The 27,275-nt window shown below is 46.8% G+C and overlaps 1 protein-coding gene and 1 non-coding gene across 2 annotated transcripts; both read left to right on the top strand.

The window, feature by feature from the left end:
- The first annotated feature begins 8,115 nt into the window (after positions 1 to 8,115).
- Positions 8,116 to 9,969, top strand: LOC139050863 (solute carrier family 22 member 7-like). The gene has a single exon (XM_070527658.1). The coding sequence runs from the start codon at positions 8,116 to 8,118 to the stop codon at positions 9,967 to 9,969; it is 1,854 nt and encodes a 617-aa protein (XP_070383759.1).
- An 8,225-nt stretch (positions 9,970 to 18,194) lies between these two features.
- Positions 18,195 to 18,287, top strand: TRNAY-GUA (transfer RNA tyrosine (anticodon GUA)). Its single transcript has 2 exons — positions 18,195 to 18,231; positions 18,252 to 18,287. It is a non-coding gene; the product is annotated as a tRNA-Tyr (tRNA).
- Positions 18,288 to 27,275: the final 8,988 nt, after the last annotated feature.

The following is a 27,275-nucleotide window of genomic DNA, read 5'->3' as shown; positions in this document are numbered from 1 at the left end:
AACTAACCTCCTATCTGTGTTGTCTTCACAGAGTATTCTTGTGTGTTTCGAGCGCGTTTCTTTTTTACCTAGCAAATAAAATTTTGATCATTTTGATAGGTAAACTTTGGCTCTTTGAAAGTTCATGTGTGGGCTTGACCACGAGACTACTCAAACTTACCTCAGAAGGCCAGGTTGCGCTTATGGAACGGAAAAAGCATCATTTTTTGCATTGTGAATATATACAGAAACGCATGCATACGTCCTTTAACGACCACACGCACGTATAATATATATTCGGACTCCACTGACCAATATTACCTGGAGTAGGGATTCCCCCGATAGAGGCGACTTTGTTCCTCGGCGTACGAATGTAACTTGAAATTGAACACTAGTGTCCAAAGGGATTTCCACAATGGTCGGACGACCCCCGCGCCAGAGTTGCCCTTCTAACTTAAATATGAAACTTTTGTGCACCGAGACATGCAGTGAGATGCACTGAAGAAAGCGCGAAGCTCATGTTTGTTGCAAAGCCCTTTTGAAAGTAATCGATCCAAGTATCAAATGCAAGGTCCGCACGTAACCGCGTGTTGTGTAAGAAGGGTAGGCGTATTAACCATTTTCTCCACCGGTCGCTTTTAACAACCATGGAACAATGATAAATAAGATCATCCCATTGTTCCTGCCTGCACGTATTGTTGCATCACGGTACATAAATAATGCACGTTTTATTGCCCCGTTTGCCTTTGTAACCAGTACGCTAACTACTATGGCACATTCTGAATGCAGCGATTGCACCGGAACTTTTGTTAAATTTTCCTTCGAGACAGTCGCACCGGTTTATAGTAAACTATGAGCTGGTTCATTTGGTTTACATATTTATTTTTCATTTCTTATTTATTTATTTTTTATTTATTTGTTTATTTATTTATTTATTTATTTATTTATTTATTTATTTATTTATTTATTTATTTATTTATTTATTTATTTATTTATGTGCGGACTGTTGTCTTTGGATTTTGACCAGTTTTCTGGGCCAGCGGGCTTCTTCCGCTGAAGGCTCGTGGTCTCAGGGTACTGTGTTGCAGTACACGGTCGACGTCAAAAGCTCTTTTGAGGGCAACTCCGGCGATTTTATATTTACTGCAGCAGGGTAACGGCAATTTCATGTTCCTGAGACCCTCCTGTCACCTATGACGTATCAGATAGTGGAATTTATCAGCAAATTCGAAACTAACTTTAAACAAGCAAAACAGCGCAACAACAAAATTTACATCTGGCCGACCAGTCGAGCGAACCCTTTCCTGTGACGTAAATGGTAGTCAACGAAAACCGTGAAGGGCAGAGACGCTCAGCCGATTCATGACCACGCCGGACCATTGCCACAAAGTCTTCGGGTGACAATGTCAGCCGCACCAGCTCTTCGGAGCTGTCGACCAGTGACAGCTCCGATTCCGATCAACTCGACAGCCATGAATCGTCGTTCGCCTTCGGCATGCCACCAAACCACCAGCGTCAAGCACAATTCACTGCACCGCGATGCAACACAAGGACCTAGGGTAAGCCCTAACCACTCATTTGATACGGGCTGCTTGCTATATTAAGAGTTTTACCCCCTTCTCCGGGAATCATTTCGGTGTGCCTTTTTTCGTCTTCCTGTCCGTGTCATTTTTTTATGCGCTAGTGCAACGTCCCCTCATACGTATAGCTCAGGATCGTCGAATCCACTGGGCCGTCCTCCCCCGTCTGCGTGTGACGTCATTTCCGTCTTACAAAATGCGGTCAGTAACTGAGGAGGAGGCGAGGCAGGTGGTCCAAGGCAATCGATGAAATCGATTTGTGAAACATCCGTGACACTCTACCGCCTGCTGTTATTGAAGATATTACGGAAGTGTGCAGAGAAACGCACCCATCCGTTGCCCTTTTAGATGCACGTGTTCTTGTTCGAGAGCTTCGTGGTGTCCGAACATTTAGATGCCACTCTCCCCCTTGGCGCTGTTTCGCGTTTCTGCGCCGCCTGTGCTAGAATGTTCTAGAAAACACTGCGAGAGTGGCGAGGTCGACGCGCGAATACGTGGACAGAGCGTGAAGCCTTTGCTGCGAGCAGCCGCCGGAGGCTCTGCTTTGGTGAACCCGTGGGCTTTCTCCCCTCGAAAGAGCGGGGGACATCAGATACATGCGTGCTTTCGCCATCAACGCGATAACAGCGGTGACGTTGAAATTGTACGATGCTGCAAAGTAATCCTGGAGGGACTAGCCACGCAAAAGTACGCGTTTGCGTCTTACGTGATGATTTACATCTTTGCCTTCCGCGAGTGCAACTTTCCCACCGCATTGGTCGCGTCGCCACTCGTCATTCTGCAAGCGCAGTTTCACTGTGCCACGTGACTCGTGTCTCGCGAATTCAGGAGTGACCTGGCGCTAGCCCTGCCAGCTCCAAGTGCGGCATGGGTTTCCATAAGACGTGGGTCCACTTTGCTTTGTGTGTCGTTTTGCGTGGCTGTTCAACGCTGAAGTAAATGGCTTAATACCCATCTGCGAAACACATATGAAGTGTTCCTTCACCAGGAAGAACGGGTTACCGGTCGACAAGTTCATTATGTGGGTGACAATTAGGCGGTGAAAACGAGACCACAGTAGAGTACGCCCCTTTAGGGCCACAAAGAATGGGCAAGACTTTGCGCTCTGGGCAAAACGGAAGAATGTGCCCCTCATTCAAACATAGTGGTATGCAGCGGCCACGTCTGATGAACCGCTGCTGACGTCAGTTGCTTTTTCTCCGGTGAACAGAAGCGTGCTACGCTGAACAACGCTGTCTTCAATCTGAGGGAAGGGAAGAAGGGTAGGAGCGAATGATGTCGCCTCGGAGATTTTCAAGAACCAAGACAGCGGTTCGTCTCCTGAAGCTAATAGCACCCACCCGCCCGAGGTCCGATAATTTGAATTATACATTTCAATTGATTATGAAAATAGTGTCCCCCAATTCGAGCTGTCTACCTTAATATACGCCACTGAAAACCTTTAAGAATTTCTGAAAGTGTTCGCTGAACCAACCTGTGTATGCAACTGAGATGCTGCCAAGGAAAAGACAACCCCAACGTAGACGCCAGAGGACGACATTGCAATGAAGTTCATCACATGCATGACACAGCGTATAAAAACATAAACACACTATCTACATACCGTAACCTATCATATAGATTACTGTAACGACGTATAACATCAACACATTTAGCAATAATGCGTGTGTCCACGTCAGAAAAACAAAAAGAAGGTACTGTCCACTGACTCCCGGTTTGCGTGAGGTCAGCATAACGTTTTTCCGAATTTTCTAAGACGGGAGTATAAATATTACTGACACCCAACATGGCAGACTGCACATGAGGAGCCTCAAAACGGCCCAGAACACACATCAAGTACCGAATTAACCCTAATGGGGTTCGTAGAATGCCCTTTGCCCCATTGACCTTGAGTGATCGGCGCAAACAAGACCGCCTAGTGCGACGCCTTCAGGATGGACGCAGTGTACTGTTCGCAGGCCCTAGTGTGTGCAAATCACGTGGGGACTTAGTTTAGATTGCAGGCATACGCTCCCTGCGAAAACTTTCGTTAAAACTACTGCGCTTTTCCCTGCTTATAGAATTAAGAGAGAATTTCCGACACGTGCGAGAATGAAGGCAGAGCAGCCATTGCGGCTTACTATAACCACCTTTGATATTAGGGTCTACAATTTGAGCAATAACATTTTTTTCAGTGTAGGTAATGAATGGTGTAGCAATCAACATCACGCCGTGCAAATTTGCCTCGGCTTAAAGGAGGCTGTGTTCTCCCAAGACGATTTTCATTAACTTGAACCCGGCGTTTTCTCTTAAGGTCACGGTAAACTTCCGTATGCAATGCAACTGAAAACTGCCGCATTTTGTCCTGCCTACTGTGCGTCTATACATTAGAAGAAATGTTCCTATTTCAAAAGTTATGCAGACCCCACACTCAAAGATTGGCCATTGTCGTTGCTGCACAGTTTTCTGGCTCTGGGTCGTTGCGCCGATGAGCTTCATGTCGCGGATGTGATCCCCCTCGCGGAGACAGAAGGTGAAAGGCGGGGGGGGGGGTAGTGAAAAACGCGCGTTGGCTGCACGTTAAGGAGCCTTATGTGGTCAAAATCGTCCTGGAGTCAATTATTTTAGGACGCGTTTCGCAATCAAATCGTGGTTTTGGGGCGTAATACCACAACATTTCGTCACAATATTCCTCGCTGCTGTGAACACGCGTTTTGAGCGTTTCGCAGTACCGAGGAACGTGATTAGTTATTAGCTGTAGTCACAAAGAATTGAAGCTGGAAACCATAACTACTTACTCGATCGCTTTTTCTGCAAGTTATAGAAAGAGAGAAAAAGTTGGAGGATGCTTAAGCTTTGCCTTCAGAAGTGGAACGCGACAGCATTCAAAGATCCCGGACTCCTTCTCACACTTCCAAGCAGCTGCAGCTTATATAACCGTAATATTTACCCGGAAACGCTGGCGGTGAATGCTGTGCACTAAGGCGAGCTTTCTGGTAGAAACACTGCTTGTTGCGTGGGCCGACCCCGGGGGTAGCGCACAGCCAAGCGAAATCTCAAATGGAAGCTGGAAAAGGGGTTTGTGTATGCGTTTCCTTATAACAAAATTAATTTCTCTCGTATACTCCAATGAAAATCCGACGCTATCATGTGAGTAGGTAGCGTGTAAGCCGTACTTTACTAATTTTCTCACGCATTTTACTCAGAGATATTCAATCAGTTCAGTAACGCCTATGCGCCACGCGGAGGACCTGCGTGGTTCGAAAGTATTTTTCTCTCACAGACAACGCCGCCGACGCCGACAGCGGATTTTCTGAAACACGGGCCCTTAACGCTATGACATCAAAATTTTGTGGCAGTATATCCTTGGATATTCGATTACATTTTTACCGAATAACCCAATTTCTCTCCGAATTAGAAAAAAAATTCATTGCAGGTTCTGGGTATCGATCCCAGTACCTCTCGCATGCTATGCGAGCGAGCGCTCTACCATCAGAGCTACACCGCCGACAAGTAATACCAGTAACGTAACGGCTTTTCACTCCGTACCACTTTTCCCCCTAAAACTACGTCGAGCGCAGACACCGGAGACTTCCGGAGGCAACCAGTTCGCACTGGAATGACGTGCTATATTCGAATCACTTTTACGGGGGACAGATGACAGTGAGAGATGCGGACCAGATGAAGCCATGAAGAACTTTGCAAACATTTGCGCATAAGTCCATGGAGCGAGAAGGCTTGTCCTTCATGTGGTCACTTTAGGACACGGTCCAAATAGTGTTACGATTTGTACTTTTTCTAACGATTGATTGATTGATTGATTGATTGATTGATTGATTGATTGATTGATTGATTGATTGATTGATTGATTGATTGATTGATTGATTGTGTTGACGGCCAAAAGCATCAAACGGCTACGAGGTGTACGCGTAGCGGTGGACTCGAGAATAATATTCACTTGCTGGGTTTTCGTGCACCTACCTTTCAGTACAGGAGCGTTTCTGCATTCCGCCCCCATAGTAAACGATGCGGTGGCAGTCCCAAATGGAACTCACGACTTTTTTCTCCACGATAACGATATATACCCATTAGGCGGCCAAGCCGGTCACCGAGTGTTCCTTTGAAACGGCTTATCACCCAAAACACGTCATTTGCTGCAGGCGCATTGGAAGTGTGGGCATTCTTGCCAGTCCGCGCAAGTGGACACCTCAAAGCCTCTTTCTCGTCCAGTGCGATACCTTAGATTCAAGCGATCGTCTAATCACTGGGTAAGTAGGAGGAAGGTTACCAATAAATTTCGCTGACGCTCACCCCCGTCAGCACCCCCCCCCCCCCGCCTGACTCGTCCACATCACCAGTTTGCTGTGGAATACGAGGACAGCACCACTTAAACAATTCAAGAAACTCTGCGACACTTCGCAAAGCGAAGTCAAGGAAATTATGCAATACAAAGACTCACTGAATTTGCACGAAATACCTCACTAAATTCATTGTTTTCTTATTGAAACCGGAATCAAAAGCATTAACCTCTCATTTATATTATTTCATTCATTCATTAAGCCATGTATTCATTTATTTATTTGCATACTCTAAAGGCCTGGAAGTACGATAGAGAGGAGTGGTGAGCATGTAAGTAGTCATTAGCAAACATCTCGAAATTACTCGACGTCACAGATAACAGCGACGAAGGCGGGAAGACGGTTCCTGCCGTCGTCGGTCGATGGTACTAATGCGTGAAAGTAAGCGCTTATGTTGCATGGCCCTACCAGTACCTGGCCTTCAATTGGTGGTCAGTGGGAGATGAAATGTCATTTGCACGTAGGAATAACTCATCTTAAAGGTCAATTATAGCGCAGTACAGCAGGCCTAGCATCTTCAGCGTCCACTAGTCTCTCTCTTTTTCTCTCTCGCTTTCTGTCTCTCTCTCTATCTTTACGCTCGCAACAGCACGTTACCCGCTGCCGTAGCTTAGCGGTTTTGTCGTTGCGCTTCGTGTAATAGGTAGAGCATGGGGGTGCTGTGCTGGGGAACGTGGGTTCGACACGAACTATCGCGGACACATAACCAGCGTGATTAACATTCCTTCGGAATTTCTATCAGTTTATGGCTAGCAATTTAAGGCATGTCACTCCGTATTTCCACTCCTTCACGCAAGCTTTCGCCTTTGAATATTGACACGCGTACCAGGCTGTGATTTTTCGGGGGACCGCATTTGACCCGCTGTAACATTGAAATTACTGCTCAGCGCAGGACGCGCGAACATGCATGCATAGCAACTTTCTCGAGTGTTACCGTTGATTTTATATGTTGTCAATGTTATCGCCAAACCTTGTGTATTCACACTGTATTCGCGATGCGAATAGGTTCGCCAATTCTCGAAGGTACGCAAGGCACGAGCAATTGTAGCCACTGAGTGTGCATCCGAAAAGACAAGTTGGCCCATTCGGTATGTGTCATGGGCATGTAGCTCTGGGTATAAAAAAAATAGACAAGATGGGTCAGTGTAAAGTGGAATTTCTGTGCAATTAGCCTTCTTTCAGAACCAGAGGCGCTATTCAGTATGTCAGCCTGGATCAAACATCCTTTGCGTCAACTTGGTCTTTACTCTTCTTACCTTTCCCTTCACAGAGTAGCAGGCCACACAATAAGCTGTTCCTGCAGGCCTCTCTGCTTTCTCACATTACGAATCTTCCCTCATCCCTCTTGGCCTTTAGGTATGTGCGCCATTTTGTTCTTTCTCTGAATAGGTAATTTTTGGAGTAGACTACTTGACCTATTGGGTATGAGCCACGAGTTATGTGCAAGAATAGACAACATGGGTCACTGAATATGTGCACGTCGGCATGTGTCACTGGGTGTGTGCCCGAATATTTCGCTTTGTCCATTCGGTATGTGCAAATGCAAATGCGAAACTAAGTATGTGAACGTCCTCCAAAATGGGCATGTGCCACTGAGTAGGCGCCACGATAGACAAGCACAAAAGAGCCAAGGTGCTACATATTGGCATCATAAAATTTAAGAAGTCAACTACAGAGAAGTGGAAAAGCCAGCATAATGAACAGCCGAGCGTGAACAAAGTGGTGAAATGAACCGAATAGGACAATAGCGCGCATTGAGCGTGGATGGTTGAGCAACGAAAAGGTGAAGATGTCGGTACCATAAAATTGAGCGAAATCGACTACATAGAAGGCAAGAACGAAACAAGACCGTGTGTCTGCATGAACGCCTGCATTGGTCATGACAGGAGCTCCACCGAATATTATTTTTAAAGAAATGGAACACCTTAAAGATAAGAGCTCACCAGACTAGTAGGACAGGCTCCTAGGATAATTATGGTAATCGCGTTATTAAAGGATGAAGCGAAATGACCTATTTTTTGTTCGCCAAGTATAAAGCGGAGATGCAAACGCCGTACAAAGGCGCGCGACACTGTGGTAGACTGTGAAGTGCGCGAGCTGACGAAGAAGAAGTGTTCGTTTCGGCCCCTCCGCACCGCTAGCTCTCGTCTCTTTGAATCGTCTCTTTGGATACGGCAAAACAATACTAAACCAGAAGAGCGACATCTGAGAACCAGGAGATGGACGTCGTCTTCCCTCAGCGACTGGCCGGCGCCGATCTCCGAACAAGCGAGTCTTTTGACTGCGAGGAAGCCTTTGGTCACGGCCCTTTCCAGACGAGGATGCTCGTTCTCATTCTTCTGGGACTTTTCTCGGTTAATTGCCAAACCGTGGTGATCTCCCTTGTCACAGGTTACGTCGACCATTGGTGCAAGCCACTGGCCGGTTTCAACATCTCTGCAGCCGATTGGAAGAATATTGCCATACCAATCGAGGCCGATGGACGCTTCAGCCGCTGCCGTATTTACGAACGATGCAAGCCACCCGCTGACCACATCGACTCCGCTGAGCATCGCAAGAGCGGCGCTGTACTAACCGGGGCCGACAAGTGGTACAGCCGATGCTTCCAGAACACCAGCGACCCACGCGACGTGCCCTGTGAAGAGTGGGACTACGATGTTCGGACGGCCGAGGCCAGTGCGGTGAGCTCTTGGAACATGGTGTGCGAACAACGCTTGTTTCCGGCCACTCTTGTCGCGCTGCAGAACGCCGGCGCGGTCGTTGCCCTCATCCTGGCCGGAGTCTTCGTTGACTACGTCGGAAGGAGAGCCATGCTCCTGTCCTCAGCCGCAGCGTTAGTGGCCTGCACGGTGTGCACCTTCGCGGCCACAAATTACGTGTGGTACGCTGTGGTGCGCTTCCTTACCGGGGCCAGTGTCTCGGTACACATGATTTTTACCTGCCTCATACCGTTCGAGGTCATGACGCACGCGCACAGGCCGCAGCAATGCCTCCTGCTGGCGGTACTGGGCCTCACGTTATGTGAGGTCTGGAGTGTCATCCTCAAACCGGTGGTCATCGACTGGCGTCTGAAGCAGGTTATGTTCCTGGCCCCGACGGCTCTCCTGCTCCCAGCTTTGTCCACCGCCCGAGAGTCGCCCCGATGGCTCGTCGCGAAAGGAAGAATGGACGCGGCCGAAGCACTCATGATGGAGGCTGCCGAAACCAACAATGTCCCACTTCCTGTCACAGCCTGTCTCGTGGAGAAGCTGAGAGAACAGATCAAGAACAACGCAGATTGCGAAGGTGCGGATATGGAAGACTTGGTCGACTATCGCTCCCTCCGGCGTCGAGCGTTGGCCATGTTTGCCGTTTGCTTCTCCATGTCTTTTATATTTTACCTCGGCGCATTTTCGACAGCGTCGTATAACGAATTTTGGATCCCGTGCTTCACGGTTGTCATCACACTGGCGACGTACGCGGGGATGCACTTCCTGATCACCGGCGTCGCACTCGTCAGAGTGCTCAGCGTGTGCTTCCTCTTGACGGGTTCCATACAATGCGCGCTGAGTGTGGCGGTGGGCGGTGGATACGTCATGATCACAAAGACTTTACTCGTCCTGTCCAAGGGTGTCTCTAACGTAATCCTTGTACACTGTTACACCTACGTCCTGGAACTCTTTCCATCGGCAGTGCGAGCCGGTGTCTTCTGCTGGGCATTTGCCTTCGGGCGTATCGCGGCCATGTGCGCGGCAATGACCCTCGTCCTGAAGCCAGCCGGACACGAAGACCTAGTGTTCGCCGTTGCGGGACTTGTCCTCTTCGTCTCCCTTCTCGTCATCTGCGTCCTGCCACGCACGACAGTGGTGGAAGAAGCACGAATCGTGGCAAGGCGCGCTTCGGACTTCTCCAGGACGTCCATGGATCACATGAAACGAACCCTCGTACAGAGGATATTACGCAAGAAGTCCAAGACCGGAATCCTGGAGAGCTCTAAGTCATCCACCAGGAAGAGCGGGAGGACTGGTGGCAGCAAAAGTCCTGACATTTTTAATGTGTCTCGTCGATTTCAAACCAACCCAATGCTGGAGTGATGCCACCGGAAAATTTGTATGAAATTACTGGACGCGATATACTGTTCGCGACATCAAAAAGTCGCTTCTTGTGTTATGGTCTGCTGTAATTATGCTTTTAAATGTTCGTTTGCACTCCTAAAATGAAAATCACGAACTTATTCTCTAACTTAATTCCTTTCTGTTTTGACGGCACAGGGTGTTTTTGTGTGTTTCGTGAGTGTTTCTTATATCGGGAAAATATAATTTCATCCTTTGTCTAGCTAAAGCATTGGACCTTTGAAAGCTGATGTGTGTGTTTGACCACGAGGCTACCGAAACATACTTCTGAATTCCGGGCCGCACATTGGGAATGGAAATAAGCATGTTTTTTTTTTGCATTGTGAATATACATATAAACGCATGCATACATGATATATTGACCACGCGCAGATACATTTACGTACTACCCTGACCAAAATTACATGCATTAGGGATTCCCCGATAAAGGCGACTTTGTTCCTCGGCCTACGAATGTAACTTCAAATTGAAGAATACAGTCCGAACTGATCTCGACAATTGTCGGACTACCATCGCGCCGGAGTTCCCCTAGTAAGTTATATATAAAACTAATGTGCACCGAGCCATTCAATGAGAGAGAGAAACAACTTTATCTAGCCGCCTGCACAATGACACCACGACTAAATGGCGCCGCGACGCGGGACCCGGACGTCTTCAAAGCAGGTGGTCTCTACTCAACTCCAGCGCTTGTTACTCCCGCGGTCGGTCGCCCTGAGGGGGACAGTCCCGTCGGTTTCGCTCGACCTTTGTCTTTCAAGAGCCGCCGAGACCTGCTGGATGGCTCAGGTTTGGATTTCGTGGGCTGCGTCGGAATCGTTGAACTTGTCGAAGTCTGGATGTGCGTCAGGGTGGCCCTCTCCCGCTGGCACACGAAGCACACATCCCTGATATACTTTCGAGTAAAGATGAATCATTAACACTGGGATGGGTAAGGAACCAGTTTGTAATTGTTTGAACAGCACCACCTCCGCTCGGTTCAACCCCGTGTGCGGGGGTGGGAAAGTGCTTCGAGCCAGGCGGTGAAACTGTTTAAGTTCGTTGAACGTCGTCATGTGGTCCTTGGCACTGCACAATGTTGGACGGTCGGTTGCAGTGGCGTGGTTGGTTAGCGCTCGCGCCACTGCGTCTGCCGTCTCGTTGTGGTGATCGTGCTTCTCCGACGCATCGTTGCCCGCGTGCGCCGGGAACCACTTGATTTTAACATACCTCTTCTCTCGTTGCAGGTCAGTAGAGCACAGAACGCGCACAGCCTCACCACAAACTTTGCCCTTGGCATGATTCCACACTGTACTTCGCGAATCCCACAACACCGTCTCGCACCCGGGGTCGGCAATGGCCAAGGCAATAGTCACCTCCTCCTGCCTGACACGCCTCTCGGACCCGTAAGCTCGCCGCTGCCCTCGTCGCGCGCCGGACGACGCCTCGATGACAATAGCTACGAACGCCGCGCTGTCTCCCTGATATTCTGCCGCATCCGCGAACCTTGCGTGCTCGTCCTTTGCGTGAAAGTCGATGATGGCCTTGGCCCTCGCCGATCTTCTCTCCTTGTTAAACTCCGGGCTCATGTTTCTCGGGATGATCGAGGTCTACCCGAATCCCGCGCCGGGTCCCGTCCGGGACAGGAACGTCGCTATTCGCCTTTTTCGCCCCGGGCGTGAAGCCCAAGTATTGAAGTATGCGCCTGCCAGCTTCGGTCATCAAGAGCCGCTCCAACTGGGCGGTCCGTTGCGCTTCCGCAATTTCTTGGAGGTTATTGTTTACCCCCAGGCTCAGGAGCTTGTTGGTGATCATAGACTTGAATAGTCCGAGCGCCGCCTTGTAAGCTCGTAGTTTTAGGGCATTGATCTTATTCTTTTCACACTGCAACCAGTTGTGAGAGGCTGCAACGTAGGTGACGTGGCTGATTACGAGTGAGTGCACAAGCCGAATCAAGCTTTGCTCCTTCATCCCGGCATTGTGGTTTGCGACCCGCCTGATGAGACGCATTGCGTTGGTAATCTTGGCTGTGAGGCGCGAAATGGTCTCGCCGCTGCCCAGTCGCTTGTGTATAATCTACCGAGCACCCGCAATTCGTCCACCTCCGGGATTAGTTGGCCGTTCCTCGTCACGATGTTGATAGCCTCGCAATGCCTCGCTTCGCTCTTATTAAGTTTTCTTGTTAAGTCTTCTTGGTTCGCTCTTGTTAAGTACGCTTGCTCGAATTGCTCACCAAGCAGTTCTGACTTGCTCGGTGAGCAGATCAAACCGGAACCGTTTAGCTGGTCTTCGATCGCGTCGACGGCTTCTTGCAGCGTGCTCTGAGTGTGCAATGCAATGCAATGCTTGCTTCTCATGCAATGAGATGCAATGAAGAAGCCGCGAAGTTCATTTCCATAGGGTGCAGAAATAAATGCCACAGTTTCGCCCGAAAGACGAAAGGTCGAGACGTCTATGCGAAGTTTGGATAGTTGTTCTATCGGCCACACAAATATGTGAGCATTCTTTGTAATTAAATTAACAAGCATGGTGTCACGTGCATTAAGACAAACGTGAACACAAATAGCTTCGATGACCGCGCACACTCGCTATCAACATGCTGGCGTGAGGAATCGCGGCAGTAGCCGCGAGCGAGTTGCCTTTCCTTCTGCATCTCGCTTCAACGCGAGCTAAGTGGCGAGAACACATCGCACACGCATAAAGCCGCCAACCCTCGGCACGCCTAGACACTTTGCCCACCTCAGATGGCTTTCAAGGTAGGGACCACGCGGCCACGCTCATCCGTGCCATATAGCACCACCACAGGAGTAGAGGCCTCTCTCCCACCTCATCGCGGCATCCTATTCTCTTCACCAGCGGCCAGCGACCCGCACACGAAATCCCAGTTTCCCACTTTACCTTCCACAGCTGCGGGCTACCGGTCGACAAGCTCATTTTGGGGGGTAGGCAGTGAAAACGAGACGGAAATAGAGTACGTCCCTTTCGGGTCACAAAGCATGGGCAAGAAGCGTAATTGCGAGTCAGCCTATTTCGATAGATTCATTTTTAACAACTTTTAGAGCGCAAAACAAACAGGGACACAGAAAAGGAGCAACACAAGGACAAGCGTTTTCACAGACCGCGATAATAGGCACCAGTACTGCTGGGTTGTTTAAGCCATAGTTCGGACAAGTAGAAAGAGGGCGGGAAAAGCTAGAAATGAACTGAAGCATAACTGCGAGTCGCCCTAGTTAAAGGTGAATCTCTTCCAACTCACAAAGACAGCCATATTCCGCACTACTGAAAATTGTACACGCCTACTGCTTTGGTGCAATGTGTTATTTTCTTCGGCCGCATCCCCAAGGTGGCCCAAATAATAAAATCAAAGCCTCATGTAGACACTACAATACACATGCTTCACTGTAAGCACCAGCCGGTAAGGTGCATTCTACGGGGGGTATGCTGTCTGCAGAACAGGGCCCCAGTCTTCGCGGACCACGTGGATGCGCGAGGCTTGTGTAATGTGAACTTGTGCTTGCTAGAGAACAGGATCTGTTTTGCCGGTCTCCACGTAGAGTGTCTTTGCTACACCCTTAGCGCATCCTGGTGAACTCAGGTGACGCCCTCACTCAGTCCCACTGAAAACTAAAAAACAAAAAAAAAGATTCTTCTTTGAGAGAACAGCATTTTCCTGCCAGCTCCTTTGCCATATTGTGAATAAAATTAAGATTTACTCGCAAAAATAAATTTCTGCGCCTGAAAGAGCTACTCATGCGGGCGTCGCAGTTGGCGACAACAGTCTCGATCACAAAAAAAGGCAAAGACGTATAGAAAGAGCTCAATCGATATTTTCTACGCAATGGCAAACGTTACGACTCAAGAGAAACCTTCGCACTGCGTTCCACGTGACAGGCCTAAATTATCCTGTTACTCGGCCACGTTGTTGTGCAGTCCAGAGTGAGGAGCAAACAGAACAGATGGTTCAAGTTTTTCGATCTAGATACAGTGTATGTGTGTGCCATGCTGTTGGACGGTCAGGAGGCTGCGTCATTTTTATTCGCAATAGCATATCGGTTGTAGAAAAAGTGTCCACCTGCGAAAGTGGGAGACTTGTAGCATGTGATTTTATTTTTGCTGGTCTACTGTGGCGCGCTGTCTGCATCTACGCACCGAACAAAATTCATGAACGCGAAATTTTTTTTAAGTATGCTGAAGGATTTTTGAAAACGGAACGACACGTTGTGCTTCTTGGGGATTTCAACCGCGTCTGTACAGCTGAAGATAAAACGACGAGCCTCAAAGTACGCGATAGAAGCGCTGAGCTGTTGAACGCGATAGTAAATGAGAGAGACCTTGAGGACATTGGTTATGCAATGACGCGAGATGGCCAAGTACGGTATACGCACTTTCAAGGTGATTCCCATGCGAGGCTTGATAGAATATACGTACCGGCGAAGTTTGTACCACTGTGTTCCTCTTATGAAACACAATATCTCAGTTTTAGCGATCATAGTTTGGTCTCGATTAGGATTGGCGAAAAACGAAAGAGTGTCAAGTTTAATTGGTTCCTGTGGAAGTTCAATGAAAAACTGCTGCAAGATGAATTGTTTGTCACGAGAGCCAAGGAGTATCTTTCAAATGCCCTGCATACGGAAACCAACTGTTTCATATCAGTGTGGGAGCAGTTTAAATGCGACTTTAAAATTGCTGCCATCGATAGAGCATGCGTATTGCGTCACAAGGAAAGGCAACAAGAGGAACAGTTACACAGTGAACTGGTGTACATGTTAGGGGTAGAACATGAAGTGCCTGGAGCGTTTAAAAAAGAAATACGAGAGGTGAAAGCGAAACTCGAGTTGATCGACGAAGATAAGTACCGCGGCGCAATGATAAGGGCGCGCACTGAAAAGTTGTGGCTGGGCGAAACGCCCAATAAGCGTGTGCTAAGTGAAGAAAAGAAGCATGCTGCAAATAAGGAGATAAATGAAATTCGCTAATTCAACAAAATTACACGAGAAAGCGAAGAAATAAAACGTGCATTTGTTGATTTTTATACCGAACTTCTTGGAGGAAGAATTTATGACCCCGAGTACTTCAAAGCCCACTTTCTAACTCTTATGCCAAGATTAGAGGACACGGTTAGAGAATCACTGGAATCTGAAATTACCGTGGCCGAAATTGAAGCGGCAATCGATGACTTGGGTAATGGCAAGTCACCTGGGCCAGATGGACTGGGCGCAGCTGTATACAAATTTTTTAAGGCAGAAATGGCAGTGGCTTTACACCGAGTGATCGCTGAATGCTATGAAAAAAAGCAAGTGCCTCTCTCGTTCAGGACAGCGCACGTAGTAATGATCCCCAAAACTGACGATCCTGCAAAATTACTTTCAGTTGAGTCCTACCGTCCCATTAGTTTGACCAATACAGATTATAAAATATACATGAAAGTGTTAGCTAGAAGGCTCCAAAACGTTATTAAGTCCCTCGTTGGCCCGCATCAAACCTGTGGCATTAAAGGTAGAACAATTTTTACAAACATACACATAGCAAGAAGTATTCTGGAATGTTGTGACGCAATGCATGACCGCGTAGCTATGATTCAGCTAGATTTACATAAAGCGTTCGACAAAGTTGTACATGAAGTTCTGTTTTTATTGCTGGAGCACGTAAATGTTGGATCTGTAATTACTGAAGGCGTTAAAATGGTGTATCATGATTGCACAGCCAAATTAGTGATCAACAAAGAATTAAGTATGTCAATTCCTGTGCGGTCGAGTGTGAAACAAGGATGTGCGTTGTCCCCTCTACTTTTTGCGATATACTTGGAGCCGTTTTGTTTACGTTTGCTTGCAACACCATGTATTCGAGGCTTCACTTTTTTCAGCAGTGAAGTTAAGGTCTTAGCGTACGCGGACGACATAGCCGTGTTTTGCACTGATGCTAGAAGCGTGCAGGAAGTTGTCAGTGTTGCTAAGGCGTTCTGCACAGCAACTGGTAGCGTGATCAGTTGGTCGAAATGCCTTGGATTTTGGCATGGCAACTGGCAGAGCACCCCCGAGGTGTACTGTAATATGAATTGGACCGTCTCCCCCGGAAATTACCTCGGTGTCCCGCTAAATAACTACCTAAATGCTGATGAATATTGGTCTGAGGAAAATAAACGCGTCAAAAATGCTACCGATAAATGGGGTGGCCATAACTTCTCAATGTTCGCAAGAGCTTCCGTTTGTAATATGTTTTTAATTGCAAAAGTGTTCTACGTGTTGCAAGTGATGGCCATGACAAGAACTTCGGTTCGAAAAATCCACCGAGTGTTTGCGACCTTTATTTGGGGATCGCAATGGGAGCGCACAAGCCGGTGCAATTTGTTTCACAAGGTGAAAAACGGTGGGCTAGGGCTCTCACACCTGTTTTTAACGCGATAGCGTTAAGGAGCTCGCGTCGCAGAAAAGCCGGTGTCGTCGGCGTCGGTGTCGGCGTCGGGTGTCGGCGTCGGTGTTTTGCGGCGTTGACCGTGAGCGATAAATCACGGCAGGCACTCCATAAATAAAAAGCAACTTCCAAGATGGGCTGGGTGGGAATCGAACCAGGGTCTCCGGAGTGTGAGACGGAGACGCTACCACTCAGCCACGATTTTTTTTTCTTTATTACCGACATGGCAACAAGGCTACACTCAGCCACGATTTCGATGCTTCCAAAAGGTACAAACGCGCCTCTAGTGAATGCGGTGTTGCCTTCGAAACGAGCCGTGGAAAGTTATACTGTGGTGTATATCGGTAATTATGAACATGTAACTTACAGAAGTCGCAATTACACGAGTAGCGAAGTGCGTTTCGCTGCATTTCTTCTGCGCTTTCCGCACACGGAGAGCCATCTTGCGGCAAACACAGAAGACCCCCTCCTCTCCATGTACGGCGCTGCCCCGACAGATGGCGCGCCACGCGCGCATTGGAGCTTTCGCGGCTCGGACTCTCCCCTGACAACGCTTCGCCTTGCTCCCTCTGTAGAATCAAGCGTCCTTCCTTTCTTTAGATCACTATCTCTCTATCTCTCTGCCCGTGCCGATCACGGCGTTTGGCTGGCGTGCATCATTTCCCCCTCCGGGATACCGAGTTCTTTGGTTCGCTCCGCTTGCTCAGGCGCACGTTTCGTTGCTGCGCCGAGCACCGCGTTGCTCGACCATATGGCTCGACGCTCACCGCGTCTGATGCGGGGCGCCTCGTAAGTGATGGCTGCCCTGTAGCCCATTGTCTTACACCCATTGGCGGGTCGACGGGAACGCTATCGCGTTCCACTCTTGAAGGCGAAGCTTAAGCGTCCTCCAATTTTTCAAGCAGCTAGTAAGCAGATTCTTCTTTGTGCGGGACCAAACTGATGTGTTTTTGAGAACTCTGATCCAAGCACGATTGCAGGATTATCTATCTGACTTTGTTGTGTCATCTGTTTCTTTTGGAGCTGGACCGCTCAGTCCTTATTTGCGTGAAGTGGTTACTTCTGTACGCCTGCTCAAGGCAAGGTTCTCATATGAATACTTGTGTGATGTCACGAAAAAGCGTTTGTATTCTGATATTCTCGATGTATTTTTACCATTACCGGTTTACCGAGCTGTCTACAGGCTAGGTCCTGAGCGCGATGTGCTAAAGCGCGTTAAAAAAATGCCAGTGAGACCCTCTGCTAAAACGTTCTTTTTTCAATTACATACTGACACTCTCCCTGTAAAGCCATGGTTACAAAGCAAAGGTCTTTCTGTACCTTGGTCGGTAAACTGCTTAATCTGTAATAAACCAGAATCAATTGAGCGTATTTTTATTGACTGCCATGACGCCGTATTTCTGTGGGACGTCCTACAAGGAACACTTAAAAAAGAATTGCCGATAAGCCCTTTTGGAATCCGGTTTCTTCCACGTGCAGAAACAGGGGAAGCGCCGAGTGATATGCTAATGCTGCTTTGCATGCACAACGTATGGAAGACGAGAATGGACATCAGACATTGTCGTATACAGGCTCACTCAGCAAGACACTATTTTGTTGAGAGCATTATATACACACGCGACTTGTTCAGAGCACTATGTGAACCCCCGGAATGGCTTCCTGTACTAGACCAATTGGCTTCTGTGAAGCCCTTCTAAACACCTTACACTGGCCGAGCTGTGGCTGGTGTTTTTAGAATATGTACATGTCGTGTAATTGATCTTTTTGTTTGCGTTTGTAAAAAGGCAATAAAGAAAAAAAAGTCGATAGCTCAGTTGGTAGAGCGGTGGACTGTAGAGGTTTCAGCCGAAGCGGACATCCATCGGTCGCTGGTTCGAATCCGGCTCGACGGACTGAATGTTTATTTTTTCTCGCTCTTATTAGCCTTACAGGCTTCTCTTTAACGTTGTGTTACCGTCAGAATCAAACATATATTTTAGTCCAACAAACGCAAGGGCTTTGAGCAGAAATGCAGTTGCCTGTTATATGTTAAAGGGACACTAAAGGGAAACAATAAATCAGTTTAGACTAATAAAGCATTGTTTGAGAAACCTGCAGGCAGTCATTTCAAGAAAATAGTTCGAATATTAGATGAGAAAATGAAGGTCCAAATATCACTATTTGAATTTCGCGCCTAAACGCCAGCGCTGGTACGTCAGCGTGACGTCAGGGATTCCAAAGTTTGTTTTCGCATTTGGACCGCGTTGGCTGAATAAAGGTTCCCGAAACTTGGCATGTTTAATATTTGGTTCCTTTAGAACACAATGTAGTCAATCTGTACCGCTATATATAATTAGTAGGCCCGAGAAGATGCCATCAAAATCCAAGACGTCACAGCCCCCAGGTGCGGGAACTCAAGTAGGCGTCGCCACCCGCGTTTCGTTCTTGCGCTTTTTCTGGCTTACCAAACGTCTTATCGTTGTAAGAGTGGTGTTTTTGGTGTTGTAGAACGGTGATTTACTGATGCAGAAGAAATCACTTTTCACTTTAGTGTCCCTTTAAACCAAATTGGCGCCAAGCGCAAGAAAAGACAACCGCGGACGGCAGAGGATGACATTGCGATAAAGTTCATAAAATAGCAAGGACATGGAAAGAAGTTGATCGACGTGACAATATGGTAACTGGATATCGCTGGAAAAGGCTTTGTCTTTCGGTGAAAATAACATAAACATCTCTAGTGAAATCTTCAACGCTAGCAAGTCCTAATGGAAATATATTTGAGGCCTTAGGTGGGTCGATAGTCGTATAATGCTATCGTGTTGCAGTCCTTCAGGTGAGGCACACTAACCTACTTGCTAACCTACACCGTGATGGGCTTTGGTGTTCTCGTAGAGCATACATAGCTGAGCAGAGGGAAGAGGGGGTGGCATTACGAAGAGCTGAGTTGTCAAGAGGCGACCCACGAAGAACTCATCTGACGGCAAGCGTATACAGCAGCGAGGAGCTTGGAGAAAAACCACAACCCAGGTCGCGCCGGTTAATTCTCCAGAAATGGCGTTCGCACTGTGCAGTGAGACAGTTAGGCACGTTTTACGATGCGTTAGTGCGGAGTAACAATGGGTCATTCAATGTCAATTAAGCAGGCACAACCGTTCCCTTTTTTTCAAGGAGCATGATAATTAACCTCACACATCCTCACGCATTTCTTCAACACGAGCAAAGTCATCACATGCATATCCATCAAGACTGCATATAAAGGAAAAAAACATCGCTTCTACACAACGTAACGTAGTATATACGTCACTCTAACATCACATAGCCTCAACACATTCAGCATGAATGCAAGTGTCCAGGCCATCACATCGCGCCCATCGCAGCCGCATTTCTATGGCAGTGAAACACAAAAACGCCTGTGTACCGGGTAGTGGGTGCGTTTTAAAGAACTGCAGCTGGTCAGAATAAATCCGTGCCACATTATCAGGTTGAGGTGTTGGCAGGTAAAACCACAGTGTTTAATTTAAGCGTCCAGGTAAAAAAAAAAAGATTCGCATCCACAGAGTGCAAGGATACGGGGGATCCGCATAGCGTTTTTTACACACTTCTGCGACGAGGTATGACGAGCGTATCGCAACATCGTAGCCTACAGATGAGGAGGTTGAAAACTGCGGGCATATTTTCACAACCGAATTAGCTCGATTGAGGTTCGTTGAGTGCCCTTCACCTTCTTGACCTTGAGTGCCGTGCACTACCAATATCACCTAGTGCACAGCCTTCAGTTATCATCATCATCAGCCTGGCTACGCCCACTGCAGGGCAAAGGCCTCTCCCATACTTCTCCAACTACCCCGGTCATGTGCTAATTGTGGCCATGTTGTCCCTGCAAACTTCTTAATCTCATTCGCCCACCTAGCTTTCTGCCACCCCCTGGTACGCTTCCCTTCTCTTGGAATCCAGTCCGTAACCATTAATGACCCCTCGGTTATCTTCCCTCCTCATTACATGCCCTGCCCATCCCCATTTATTTTTCTTGATTTCAACTAATCTGAAACGGCAGCTGGAAAAGGGGTTTGTGTATGCGTTTCAGAATAACAAAATTAATTTCTCTCGTATACTCTAATGAAAATCCGACACTATCATGTCAGTAGGTAGCGTGTAAGTCGTACTTTACTAATTTTCTCACACATTTTACTCAGAGATATTCAATCAGTTCAGTAACGCCTATGCGCCACGCGGAGGACCTGCGTGGTTCGAGAGGATTTTTCTCTCACAGACAACGCCGCCGACGCCGACAGCGGATTTTCTGAAACACGGGCCCTTAACGCTATGACATCAAAATGTTGTGGCAGTATATCCTTGGATATTCCATTACATTTTAACCGAATAACCCAATTTCTCTCCGAATTAGAAAAAAAATTCAGTGCAGGTACTGGGTATCGATCGCAGTACCTCTCGCATGCTAAGCGAGCGAGCGCTCTACCATCTGAGCTGCACCGCCGACAAGTAATACCGGTAACGTAACGGCTTTTCACTCCGTGCCACTTTTCCCCCTAAAACTAAGTCGAACGCAGAGACCGGAGCTTTCCGGAGGCAACCGCTTCGCACTGGAATGATGTGCTATATTGGAATCACTCTTACGGGCGACAGATGTCAGTGAGAGATGCGGACCGGATGAAGTCTACTCACCTATGAAGAAATTCGCAATTCTTTGCGCGTAAATCCATGCAGCGAAATAGAGGCTTCATTGGTGTGGCCACTTAAAGGCGCGGTCAAAATCTTCTTCCGATTCGTAAGTTTCTCAACGAATACTTATTGATTGATTGATTGATTGATTGATTGATTGATTGATTGATTGATTGATTGATTGATTGATTGATTGATTGATTGATTGATTGATTGATTGATTGATTGATTCTGTTTATATCCAAAAGCGTCAAACGGGCTACGTGTATACGCGTAGTTATGGACAGGAGAATAACAGCCACTTGCTGGGTTTTCATACACCTACTTTTCGGTACACGAGCGTTTTCGCATTCCACCCTCTCGCAAACAGTTCCGTTGCAGACCCGATTGGAACTCGCGACCTCTTTCTCAACAGCACAACGACTACCATATTGCCACGTAGTCGTGACGTCAAAGAGCACAGTAGCAATACTGTGAAAGGCAAAACTAGCTTTTATTGGGCGAACCTGTGTCCGCAAAACAGGCTACGCTTAAAGCACAACGAGAGCGGCGAACACAGTCGGTGATCGTCGAAAATGTGATAAGCGGGTCAAGCTCGTCGGCTGTTATACAGTAGTCGTCGAATCTTCCAGACTAATCGTTCGGACCCGCGTGCCTTCCACAAAGTTCTACACCATTCGCGTCACGCGACGAAATCAGATAACATAAGGTTCGGCGACAACAGACAGCCGGGTAGAAGCATCGATAACTTTCCAGAAACTTTGGATACATGCAGGCGCGTCCCGCGCTGTGTGATTACGTTTGTTAGGAGGCGAAACGTGGTCGCCCGATAAGGATAAGTACACGTGTCAATATATCGTCGCTAGGCCGCCGAGCCAGACACCGAGTGTCACTATGAAACGGCTTATCATCCAAAACGCTTCAGACGCATTGGACGTGTGTGTGCTCTTGCCGTTTTGCGCAAGTGGACCCCTCAAAACGTCATTCTCGCACGGGGCGTTACCATAGACTCACGCGACCATACAATCTATGGGTAAGAAGGAGGAAGGTTAGCGTTAAATTTTGCTGACGCTCGCCCACTTCAGCTCCCCCTACCCGGCTGACTCCTCCTTATCACGAGTCTGCCTTGGAATACGAGCTCGAGACCACTTAAACAATTCAAGAAACTCTGCGACACTTCGCAAAAGCGAGGTCGAAGAAATTAAACGATTCAAAAACTCTTTAGAGTTGCACGAAATACCGCACTGCCTTCATGCTTTCTTTATTAAAACCTGAATCAATGCAATTCCCCTCTTATTTCTTTTATATTTATTCATTCTTTTATCCATCCTTTCATTCATTTATTTGCATATTCTAAAGGCCCGGAGGCACGATATAGAGGAGTGGTGAGTTAATACGTAGTCATCGGCAACCAACTCAAACGTTTTCGGCGTAGCTGATGACAGCGACGAAGACAGGAAGGTGGCTCCAGTCGTCGGCGGCCGGTGCTACTAATGCCTGAAAGTAAGCGCTGATGTCGCATGGTCTTCCGCTACCAGACCTTCAGTGCGAGATGAAATAACTATGGGACGTTGCAACAACTCATCTTTAAGGTCAATTTTAGTGCAGTAAATCTCAATGCAGTACAGCAGGCCTACCAACTTTAGCTTCCATTATTCTCTCTCTCTATTTATCTCTCTCCGATCATACGGCAGACATACTGATCCAGAGTGTCTGCCTGGATCAACATGAATTACGTCAACATGGCCTTTCCTTTTCCCACTTTTCCCTGCGCAGAGTAGCAGGCCCCAGGCAAAGCTTTACGGACCGTCTTCTCTGCTATCTCACGTTAGCAATGTTCCCTCATCCCTCTTGGCTGCTGGGTATGTGTGCGATTTCGTTCTGCCTCCGAATAGGTAATTTGCGAGTAGACCACTTGGGCCATTTCGTATATGCCACTGGGTATGATTACACATGTGCAAGGATAGACAAAGGCGCCTGAATATGTGCAACTGGGCATGTGTCACTGGATATGTGCAAATGCAAATGTGAAACTAGGTATGTAAGCGTCCCTCAGAATGGGTATGCGCCATTGTGCAGGTTCCCGGATAGACAAGCAAAAGAAGAGCCATGGGGTTACTTGTCGCCAGCATAAAATTTGAGAAGTAAGCTACAGAGAAGCGGAAAAGCCAGCATATATAACAGTCGAGTGTGAAGAAAGTAGTTTAATGAATGGGGCAATAGCGCTCTATCAGTGTGGATCGTTGGTTATGATGTCCTTACCAGAAAATTTAACGAATCGACTACATAGAAGGGAAAAATTAGACAAGACCGCCTGTCCCTACACATCGCTTCAGTGCTATTCCCATGAACGTTTGCATTATTCATGAAAGGAGTTCCAACGGATATTTTTTTTTTCAGACAATCATGGCATAGTTTTTACATAGCAGCACACCAGACTAATAGGACAGGTTACTAGGATAAACATGGTAATCTAGTTATTAAAGGATAAAGTAAAATGAACAATTTTTTGATCGCCAAGTAGTAAACGGAGACGCCAACGCTGTGCAAAGGCGCGCGACACTCTGACAGTGTGTAAATTGCTCGCGCTGATGAAGAAGAAGAATCCTTTTTGGCAGGTCAAAGGTCAAAGGTCAATATGGTCAAAGTCATAGAGAGGGTATTACACTGCCGAATTACTATCTGGATGACGGATAATTTAATATTAAGTCCAAATCAAATAGGCTTTAGAGCTAATTGCTCAATATGGTGTGCCCATGCTGATTTAGAGAGCCGCATCCAACTTGCCCGGAAAAGGAGAGAATATTCTGCTTTGATGAAATTAGATATAGCTAAAGCTTATGACAGCGTCGAACATTCAATTCTACTTGATATTCTGCAGCGTCGTAATTTCCCCAATTATATAACCGCGTGGGTGGCAGAATTTTTGCGATCAAGAGAATTTTATTGTTTCAAGGACGGATGCTCTTCGTCTAAATTCAGACAAACCCGCGGAGTTCCCCAAGGATCTGTCCTATCCCCACTATTATTTAATATATTAATGAGCTCTATCCCCACTTGTCAGGACGTGCACGTTTACGTGTATGCAGATGACATTGCATTTTTTGCTGCCGACACTGACATTAACACATTATACCAAAAATTACAAAGATACATGAGCATGCTAGAAGTATGGCTTCAGACAATTTGTATGTCATTAAACGTAAACAAAAGCGCCATTTTAGTGTTCTCGGTCATAGATCCGGTTTCAATTTCTATAACTTATAAGCAAAAACCCATTCCACAGGTTGAGTCTCTAAAATATTTGGGAATCACATATAATGGAAAACTCAACTGGAGTCTACACATAGAGAGTGTAGCAGGTAAGGCACAACGTGCTTTAGGTATTCTGCGCAGAATGAGTAACCGGAAATATGGACTACGTAGGGATACATTGTTGATGATTTATAAAATGTATGTGAGCCCCATATTGGAATTTGGGTGTGTCTTGTTCTCAGGCGGCCCTGTTTATAAAATAAAGCCTCTGGTTCTTTTGGAGCGTGAGGCCCTACGCCTGTGTCTGGGACTCCCCAGGTTTGTGGCTATTAATGTTATCTACCAAGAAGCGCGCCTTCCTACATTGCCCTGCAGATTCCGCATCTTAACAGTTCAAGCATTCCTGAAATTTTACAGCTTGCCGCTTAGACGATCTGAATACGCATTCATTAATGATCCAAATTCCTTCTTCCTTGCTCATTGGCCTCGATTTCACACTCCACAGATCATATTTGTTCAAAAACAATTAGATAGCCTGAATGTAAACATTCGAGAGGTAATTCCGTCAACCGAATCACATCAGAATATTAAGATAGATTTTGATGACATTTTCCCCCCAAACTCTAAGTTTCAATCAGCCACTTTTTTTAAATAACCTGTTGCAAGATTACCTAGCACACGTGCAAACAAATAACATAATAGCTACGGACGCTTCAGTGAACAACGAAAAGGCGGGCGTAGGCATCTTCTCGCTTCCGCTTGGCTGGTCATTCTCCCTGAGACTGCCAGACTTCACACCTGTTTTTGAAGCCGAGCTTTTAGCAATTCTATTAGCGCTTCGGAAACTACCGTCGAACTCAATAAGTGCGGTTATAATAACAGATTCCCTTTCAGTCTGTACTTCGCTTACGGCTTCACCCAATTCGCCACCAATAAAGACGTTTCTAACATTAGTTCCTCCGCAGTTGAATTCTCTAAAACTATTATGGGTACCTGGACATTGTGGCTTACATTTAAATGAAATGGCAGACGCATTAGCGCGAGCATCCCTGAGTGGACCTATAATGCAGGTTCTTCCTTTGGTGGCCCACATAACAGCATAACACATAACACATAACAGGAACTTTCTTATGTTCCAACCTCCTATCTGTGTTGTCTTCACAGAGTGTCCTTGCGTGTTTCGTGCGCTTTTTTTTTACCTGGCAAAAATAATTTTCAGCATTTTGATAGATAAACATTGGCGCTTTGATAGTTTATGTGTGCGCTTGACCGCGAGACTACTCCAACTGACCTCAGAAGTCCAGGCTGGGCGTATGGAATGGAAAAAAGAAGCATCACTTTTTGAATTGCAAATATATACACAAACGCATGCATACGTGCTTTAATGACCACGCGCACGTATATTATATATGCGCACTCCACTGACCAATATTACCTGGAGTAGGGATTCCACCGATAGAGGGGACTTTGTTCCTCGGCCTACGAATGTAACTTGAACTTGAAGACTAGAGTACAAACTCATTTCCCCAATGATCGGGCGACCACCGCGCCAGAGTTCCCCTACTACCTTAAATATGAAACTGTTGTGCACCGAGCCATGCAATGAGATGCAGTGAAGAAGGCGCGGAACTCATGTTTGTCGCAATCCGCTTTCGAAAGTTACCGAGCCACGAATCAAATGCAAGGTCCGCACGCCACCACGTGTTGTGTAAGTATGGTAAACGTATTAACCATTTTCTCCACCAGTCGCTTTTAACAACTATGGAACAATGATAAATAAGATCGTCCCATTGTTCCTGCCTGTACGTATTGTTGCATCATGGTACATAAATAATGCAAGTTTTATTGCCCCATTTGCCTTTGTAACCAGTACGCTGAATACTATAGCCAACATTTTGAGTACAGAGATTGCGCCGGAACTTTTGTTAAGTTTTCCTTCGAAACAGTCGCACCGCCCCATAGCAAAAAATGAGCTGCTTCATTTGGTTGATTATTTATTTAGTTAGTTAATTAGTTAGTCAGTTACACACTTAGTTAGTTAGTTAGTTAATTAGTTAGTTAGTTAGTTAGTTAGTTAGTTAGTTAGTTAGTTAGTTAGTTAGTTAGTTAGTTAGTTAGTTAGTTAGTTAGTTAGTTAGTTAGTTAGTTAGTTAGTTAGTTAGTTAGTTAGTTAGTTAGTTAGTTAGTTAGTTAGTTAGTTAGTTAGTTAGTTAGTTAGTTAGTTAGTTAGTTAGTTAGTTAGTTAGTTAGCTATGCGCGGATCGTTTTATGTGGCTTTAGCCCGTTTTCTGTGTCGGCGGGCTTTGTCCCCTGAAGGCTCGTGGTCTCATGGTACCGAGTTGCAGTACACGTTCGACGTCAAAAGCACTTTTGAGGGCAATTCCGGCGATTTTATTTTACTGCAACAGGGTAACGCAAATTTCATGTTCCTGAGACCCTCCTGTCACGTATGATGTATCAGATAGTGGAATTTATCCGCAAATTCGAAACTAACTTTACATAAGCAAAACAGCGCAACAAACAAATTTACATCTGGCCCAGCAGTCCCGCGAACCCCTTCCTGTGACGTAAATGCCAGTCAACGAAAACGGCGAAGGGCAGAGATGATCAACGGATTCGTGACCGTGCCGGACCATTGCCACAAACTTTTCGGGTGACAACGTCAGCCGCACTAGCTTTTCGCAGCTGTCGAACAGTGACAGCTCCGATTCCGATCAACTCGACAGCCATGAGTCGTCGTTCGCCTTCAACATGCCGCCAAACCGCCAGCGACAAGCGCAACGCACCGTACCGCAATGCAACATAAAGACTTAGGGAAAGCCCTAACCACTGATTTGATACGGGCTCCTTGCTATTTTAGGTGTTCTATCCCCTTCGTGGTGTCCGCAGTTTTAGATGCCACGCTTCCCCTTAGCGCTCTTTCGCTTTTCTCCACCGCCTCGGCTAGAATGTACTAGAAAATATTG

The sequence above is a fragment of the Dermacentor albipictus genome, chromosome 10 (genome assembly GCF_038994185.2).
Source record: "Dermacentor albipictus isolate Rhodes 1998 colony chromosome 10, USDA_Dalb.pri_finalv2, whole genome shotgun sequence".
In the NCBI taxonomy this organism is placed as follows: Eukaryota; Metazoa; Arthropoda; class Arachnida; order Ixodida; family Ixodidae; genus Dermacentor; species Dermacentor albipictus.
This window is presented reverse-complemented; position numbering and strand designations above follow the sequence as displayed.

Excerpts from the sequence above, each read along its gene's own strand:
- LOC139050863 (XM_070527658.1), top strand. The coding sequence starts at position 8,116 with ATGGACGTCGTCTTCCCTCAGCGACTGGCCGGCGCCGATCTCCGAACA.